The 7848-nt window shown below is 38.7% G+C and overlaps 1 protein-coding gene across 1 annotated transcript; it reads left to right on the forward strand.

Moving 5' to 3' along the window:
• The first annotated feature begins 327 nt into the window (after positions 1-327).
• Positions 328-3820, forward strand: LOC126715534 (sugar transport protein 7-like). The gene is made up of 4 exons (XM_050416174.1): positions 328-684; positions 1739-2058; positions 2174-2797; positions 3154-3820. Exons 1-4 carry the CDS (start codon positions 540-542, stop codon positions 3619-3621), a joined length of 1557 nt encoding a protein of 518 aa, XP_050272131.1. The 5' UTR covers positions 328-539; the 3' UTR covers positions 3622-3820.
• The last annotated feature ends 4028 nt before the right edge of the window (positions 3821-7848 follow it).

Consider the following 7848-nt stretch of genomic DNA (forward strand, 5'->3'; position numbering starts at 1 on the left):
AGTTTTTTTCCTTTTTTTTTTTTTTTTTTTTTTTGTAGTTGCTATATATTAATTGGAAAATTCTTAATTACTTTCAAAGCACGAAAAAATGGTACTCATTTTTCTTACATCCATGATAAACCCTACCATGAATTTAATAAATAAATCTCATCATGAATATAAGAGAAGAGAGTACTACCTAAATATTACTCATATTAATTTATGTATACTTCCTAACATGTTTTTTTTTTTAATATGGTGTACTTACTTAATAATCTAATAATAATACCTTTCTTTTTAAGCACTAAATAGTTTAATACTTTTCTCCTCCTTTAGGCATTGGAAAAGAGGCACTTAACATGGTCCTTTTATTGACAGGGTTTCAGTAGGGGGGTTGTTTGTGTCTAACCCAACTGCAAGCTCCTTTATTGTAAGAACTGAAGCAGAGTTTGGCAAATACTTATTCTCGAAGAGAGTGAAGGGTTGGTTTGTGTTAAGTTATCTCTTACCTATAATATTTTGTGAGGTCTGAAACTGAGAGGAAGAGAAGGTCTTCTAAGATGGCAGGTGGATCTTTTGGCCCGGCCGGTGTGGCCAAAGAGAGAGCACAACAGTACAAAGGCAGACTCACCTCTTATGTGATCATTGCCTGCACTGTTGCTGCTGTTGGTGGCTCAATTTTTGGCTATGATATTGGAATTTCAGGTACTTCACTTTCATGAATCCGAATCTTCACTTGTTTATTATTATAGTTCTGGCTTTTTCGATGATTACTGTGGTGGAGAATCTACCAAATATAATAATAGTAACAACTTCTTGGGTATCTGAAAATGATGAGCTAAAAAGTGCACAGTGAAAAGTTCAGATGTCACACGGACTTTGCATGTGTGCATATATGGACAGAACAGAATCAGAATTGCCAAGAGGAAGTGAAATTCTGTTTGGTACCATACAAGTAGGAGTTAGACCTTTTCTATGACTATGATGAAATTATGAAACAAAGTGCAAATAAATTAGTAGTCTTTCCAATTCATACCTGAAATCTCTTCTAATGCATCAGCCAACATAAAGGCTCTGACATCTTCAAGAAATACTGAATCCTATAGTTAATTATCTCAACACACCAGTGGTCTTCCAATTTTCCTTCCTCTGTATTTTTATTATTATTATTATTTGTCCATTGAAAATTTGGAACCCAAGTAAATTCAGTAAACCAGTGAAAAATTTCTTAAGCCTCTACTTCATCCATTATTTGGTGCTACGAGGAAAATTATATCATAAAATTGTCGCAGAAAAAGGGGAAGTCTTCATGTTGCTTCTTTTTCAGAAAATCAATGAACTAACTATCCAAATCTTAATCTTCTGATCAATTTGAGACAAGAAAAAAATAATCTTGGAATCTAATTCTATACTTTGCCTAATAGTATAGATCACAGCCATGGTTTATCTCTAACTGAATTTAGTGATGAGTGCTCTCTTTTTTAATATAAAATTGAACAGATTTTACCAAAAAAAAAAAAAACACACAACCAACATAAAGTGCAGGATGCTATGAAAGAAAGAGGTATTTGGTATACAAAACATCAAATTTTGAAAGTAATTTATTTCATAAGTGTGGAAATCTGCTGTGACACGGTGAAAATTGATAAATTAACATTCCTCCGATGATGCACTTGTGCTTGTCATGCATACATGTCTGAGGCATAGAGAGAGCATTCTTGGTTTTACCAGTTACTAAATGCTGCTTTTTGATTAATAGGAGGAGTGACATCCATGGATACATTTCTTGAAAAATTCTTCCCTACTGTTTTTGTAAAGAAGTCGCAAGCACATGAAAGCAATTATTGCAAGTATGATAACCAAGGGCTTGCAGCATTTACATCTTCTTTATACCTTGCCGGTTTGGTTGCTTCTCTGATGGCTTCTCCTGTTACAAGAAAGTTTGGACGCCGAACAAGTATAATCTGTGGTGGGCTAAGTTTTCTTACTGGGGCAACACTAAATGCTGCTGCCATGAATATGGCAATGCTTCTTTTGGGTCGGATTATGCTTGGTGTTGGCATTGGATTTGGAAATCAGGTATATCCCATTTCACGTACCTTTTCAAGTGTTAGATAAATCAGGATATGATCAATTATATTTTTTCTATATTTAAGAACACATGACTTAATCTTCCTTCTTGTTTGTTTTAAAGGCAGTTCCACTATATTTATCAGAGATAGCGCCAACACATCTTCGAGGTGGTCTTAACATGATGTTTCAGGTAGCAACTACATTTGGCATCTTTATAGCAAACATGATCAACTTTGGAACACAAAAGCTTAATTGGGGATGGAGGCTCTCTCTGGGATTGGCTGCTGCTCCAGCTTTGTTAATGACAGTGGGAGGAATACTTCTCCCTGAGACACCTAACAGCTTAATTGAGCAAGGAAAAAAAGAGAAAGGGAGAGAAATCCTTGAAAAGCTCAGAGGAACCAAAAATGTTGATGCAGAGTTTGAAGACATGATCGAAGCAAGTGAGCTTTCAAACTTAATAAAGAATCCCTTTCGAAACATCCTTGAGAAGAGGAACAGACCAGAATTAGTAATGGCAATCTGCATGCCAATGTTCCAGATACTCACAGGCATAAATTCAATTCTCTTCTATGCTCCTGTACTGTTTCAAAGTATGGGGTTTGGTGGCAATGCTTCTCTCTACTCCTCAGCTTTGACTGGAGCAGTTCTTGCTTCATCTACATTCATTTCTATTGCAACAGTTGATAAATTGGGTCGAAGGGCTTTACTTATAAGTGGCGGGATTCAAATGATTACATGCCAGGTAAAAACTTCAACACTAAATCAGGTTGTGACATAATAATACTTCCAGGAGAAGTAAAATCAAAACTAATACCATAGATTCTAAGCGCAATCATATTTATGTTACTTCACTGAACACGGAATTTGCAACATTCCCCTAAAGTTTGTAATATGCTTTAATTCAGCAGCTCTAGTGAGAGAAGCAAAAGCCCTTTCTTAACACCAAAAAAGATCTTGTTTTCCTGGAAATACACTATAACTTAATGAAATAATGACACCAATTCACAAATTATCCAAAAAGTAATACCATAGTTGATGTCTGGGTTCTGGAGTTCCTTGATTCTATCAAATTAATCATTCTTTGTGTATCTGAAACAGGTTATAGTTGCTATAATCTTGGGGGTAAAGTTTGGCAACCAGCAAGAACTATCAAAAGGTTTCTCAATTTTGGTGGTGATCATGATTTGCCTCTTTGTTCTAGCTTTTGGATGGTCATGGGGTCCCCTTGGCTGGACAGTGCCAAGTGAGATATTCCCGTTAGAAATTCGATCAGCTGGACAAAGCATTACAGTAGCTGTTAACCTTCTATTCACGTTCATAATAGCCCAGGCTTTCCTTGCCCTTCTTTGTGCATTCAAGTTTGGAATCTTCCTCTTCTTCGCTGGCTGGATTACCATCATGACCATTTTTGTTTCTTTCTTCCTACCAGAAACGAAGGGAGTTCCCATTGAAGAGATGATATTCATATGGAAGAAGCACTGGTTCTGGAAGAAGTTAGTGCCTACCAAAGGGGAAAGCGAAATAAGTAATTCAGTGGAGCTAGATGAGAACGTTACAGAGCCATAAGCTGAATGGATATAAGCAGCTGGGATATACAAGTGCGTGTAGTGCCTCAGCCAGATTGGGGGTGTTAATTGGCAAAAGTATTTGAACCTAATTATCCAAAAAAATGAAACAAGGCAATGCCTACAAAGGCTCTCGCGAGCATGCTGTAATTGATGTAACTCTGTAATTTATGACAAAAGTTTGACTTGTTACAGGCTAAGGTCACTTTTTTTTAAAACCAGTGAATCATCGTTGGAACTGTATGTTCAACTATAGGAAGGTGTTATCTCAGCCCCCACAAGACCATAAATTGATGACTTTACTCAAGCTGAGGCCATAACCTCATGTTCAACCATAGGAAGGTGTTATCTCAGCCCCCACAAGGCCATAAAGGCATATAATATAAATTGATGACTTTGCTCAAGCTGAGGCTATAACCGCATGTTCAACTATAGGAAGGTGTTTTGACCCAAAAAAAAACTATAGGAAGGTGTTATCTCAGGCCCCATAAGGCCGAAAATTGATGGGTCATTACACATCACTGGGTCTTGACTTATTCTATAAATTAGGTTGCATACATTTTTGCAAAGCCCAGGCCGGCTTCAGCATATAGGCATGCCCCAAATAAAGAAAAGCCTCCTCTTGTAACTAATACTACTATAATATAATATATTGGCAAAAATGGCCCATTACCATCAATTTTGGAAATAATTTGCCCAGAAACACTGTTTCTGAACTATATAGCAATGTACCACTTTTTCTGGTACTCGAGCTTGGTGAGCTCGAGTACCATGTTTTTTTAATCCACTGTCGCCCCATACTCAAGGAGCCCTATAGTGGCGTTTTTAACCCCTATAGTGGCGTTTTCGGGCCCTATAGTGATGTTTTCGGGCCCTATAGCGGCGTTTTCAGGCCCTATAGCGGCGTTTTCCTGCAAAAAAATTTTATAAGTTCCCATAACAGGTTCAAGGGGCCCTATAGTGGCGTTTTTAAGCCCTATAGTGACGTTTTTAGGCCCTATAGCGGCGTTTTCTTGCAAAAAAAATTTTATAAGTCCCCATAACAGGTTCAAGGGGCCCTATAGTGGCGTTTTTAAGCCCTATAGTGACGTTTGCGGGCCCTATAGCGGCGTTTTTTTTTAGAAGATGTTTGACCAATGAAAAGATGGTACTCAAGCTCACCAAGCTCGAGTACCAGAAAAAGTGGCACATTGCTATATAGTTCAGAAACAGTGTTTCTGGGCAAATTATTTCCAAAATTGATGGTAATGGGCCATTTTTGCCTAATATATTTATGTGTATATTTTAATTAAGGCCCCTTTGCCCAAGAAAAAATAATAATAGGGCCCTTTTTGTTCGCTAAAAGAATGCATTGTATTTTTTTTTTTTAAATCCTACATTTACTATCGGTCATTTTGAAATTTGAAATTTATCTACAATCAACTTACGCGCCTACAAAACTCCCAAAATTGTTTTCTTAATGGAAACAAAACTTGAGAAAACTTCAATGGAGAGAATTGGTCATAGGATGCAATTTCATAAAATTTTTTGGTTCCACGGGTTAACAGAGGAGGTGGTTTAGCTTTGTTGTGGAGAGATGATATCTCTTTGGATGTCCAAACATATTCTGATCGGCATATTGATTCTTTCATAAACCATGGAGTTGATGACGCCTGGCAGTTTACAGGTTTCTACGGAGACCCTGACACCGCCAACCAGGAAGACTCCTGGTCCTTGCTTAGAGTTTTGAGTCAAAGAAGTAATTACCCATGGGTGGTTCTGGGGGACTTTAGTGAAATATTGTTGGCAGAGGAGAAACAAGGAGGATTGGACCGATCTGAACAACAGATGCAAAACTTTAGAGATGCTTTGGATTTCTGTAGACTGAAGGACTTGGGGTTTCATGGCTTTCCCTTCACATAGTGTAATAGGAGACCGGGTAATCAGAATGTTTGGATTCGGCTTTACAGGGGGGTTGCTACTGTTGATTGGATTCTTCGTTTTCCCACTATCAGAGCCCACCATTTGGATTGTTTTCATTCAGATCACAAACCCATCTTTCTAGGTTTGGATTCTGATTTGAATCGTTTCTATAGGAAGGGGCGTCCCTTTCAATTTGAAGCCATGTGGCTTAAGGATAGTTCCTGTGAGGGTATTATTCAAAATTCATGGAAGAAGATTGAGGGTCGGCCTTGGTGGGGAATTTTAACCGGAACATTATTTTGTGTCAGGAAGGGCTTAAGGTGTGGAACCATAACACTTTTGGGCATGCTAAGAACACTTTGCAGCGCGGCCTCAAAGAGTTGAAACATGCTGAGGAGTCTGATGGGTACCACACTAATCCTAGGCTTATTCAGGATCTCTGATCTCGTATTGAGAAATTTAAAAAGAGGGAAGAATGCATGTGGAAGCAAAGATCCAAAACTGATTGGTTGAAAGAGGGGAACCAAAACACAAAGTATTTCTATTGTAGAGCTAACCAACATAATAAAAGAAATTTTATTGCAGGTTTGGAGGATCATACAGGTGCATGGTTTGAGGAGGAAGGCCAAATGGCAAAACTAATTGAGGAGTACTTCGGTGCTTTGTTCACTTCATCAAATCCTTTAGGCTTTGATGAAATTTTATGTGGAATTCAACCATCGGTCACTAATGACATGAACGAGGACCTTACCCAGGAGTTTACTACAAAGGAAGTACATCAGGCATTGAAACAGATGGCCCCCACCACTGCTCCCTGGCCTGATGGTATGTCACCTATATTCTATAAATCTTTTTGGCATATTGAGGGTAATGATGTCACCAGTATTGTCCTTAATGCTCTTAATTCTGGGGTTGTTCATGAATCTCTTAATTCCACTTTTATTTCCCTCATTCCTAAGGTTAAAAGTCCAAAAAAGGTTTCTAATTTCAAACCTATTAGTCTTTGCAATGTGATTTATAAACTTATTTCAAAGGTTTTGGTCAATCGTCTGAAACTTGTGCTCCCCAATATTGTCTCTGATTCTCAAAGTGTCTTCTTATCGGGGAGGTTAATTACAGACAATGTGCTAGTAGCTTTTGAGACCCTCCATTACCTTAAAAGAAAGACCCAAGGGAAACTAGGTTTTATGGCTTTTAACCTTGATATGAGTAAAGCTTATGACCGGGTGGAATGGATTTTTTTGGAGAAAGTTATGAAGCATTTGGTGTTTGCTGACAGATTGATTAAAATAATTAGGTCATGTATGTCTTCAGTCTCTTATGCTGTCCTTTTGAATGGTCAACCAGTGGGTAGCATTTGGGGTGTGGCGTATGATAAATAATCCTAATTCTCTATGCCATCGTGTGTTCAAAGCTCCTTTTTTTCCCAGATTGCTCTATTTTAGAGGCTAAAGATTCAACTGTTGGCTCCTACGCTTGGAAGAGTATCCTTAGTGCTAGGGATGTGATCCGTAAGGGTATGGCATGGAGGATAGGGAATGGACAATCAATGAGAATTAAAGAAGATAACTGGCTTCCAGTTAAAGCTAATAGCAAGGTGATTTCCCCCCTCACAACTGTCCAACCCGAGACTAAGGTGGGCTCTTTGATAAACCATGAGCTTGGAGTGTGGAAAACAGAGATGGTGGAAAGGCTTTTCCTCCCTCATGAAGTAGCCATGATTTTAGGAATTCCTTTGAGTAATAGGTTGCCACATGACAGTATTAGTTGGGGCCTAACTCCAAATGGTGATTTTTCAACCAAAAGTGCATACAAACTGATTGTTGCCTTGGATAATAATGGTGTTGTAGGAAGCTCTAATTCTGACTCTTAGTGCAATTTTTGGAAGAAGTTATGGAGCTTAAGGGTGCCAAAAAAAGTGAAACACTTCGCTTGGCATGCATGCAACAATGCTCTCCCCACCATGGCTAATCTTGCTCACAGGAACATTAGCCCATCTGATGTTTGCGAGCTGTGCAAGACAGCCCCTGAGGACACTCTTCATGCTCTGTGGGCGTGTAGTAAGCTCAAAGTTGTCTAGAACATGCTGTCCTAGACACAAGTTGCCACTCATGCTCGCCCACTGAGCTTTAACGATTTATTGGACTGTTTCTTGCAGGTACAGGAGGACTTCAGGAAGGAAATTTTCATAATGGTGGTCTGGACTATCTGGAATCGCCAAAATGCTGTGAAGTTTGGCCACCCGACGTTTTCAATGGACACATCGTCCCAAGAGCTAGAGCTCTACTTCAGGAGTTCTTGGCTGCTCAAGACAGACCGACCGAGG

This window comes from Quercus robur, chromosome 2 (genome assembly GCF_932294415.1).
Source record: "Quercus robur chromosome 2, dhQueRobu3.1, whole genome shotgun sequence".
Classification (NCBI taxonomy): Eukaryota; Viridiplantae; Streptophyta; class Magnoliopsida; order Fagales; family Fagaceae; genus Quercus; species Quercus robur.

Coding starts and splice junctions, on each gene's coding strand:
- LOC126715534 (XM_050416174.1), top strand. CDS start 540: ATGGCAGGTGGATCTTTTGGCCCGGCCGGTGTGGCCAAAGAGAGAGCA. Junction 685..1,738: donor CTATGATATTGGAATTTCAG/GTACTTCACTTT, acceptor TTTGATTAATAG/GAGGAGTGACATCCATGGAT. Junction 2,798..3,153: donor TTCAAATGATTACATGCCAG/GTAAAAACTTCA, acceptor TATCTGAAACAG/GTTATAGTTGCTATAATCTT.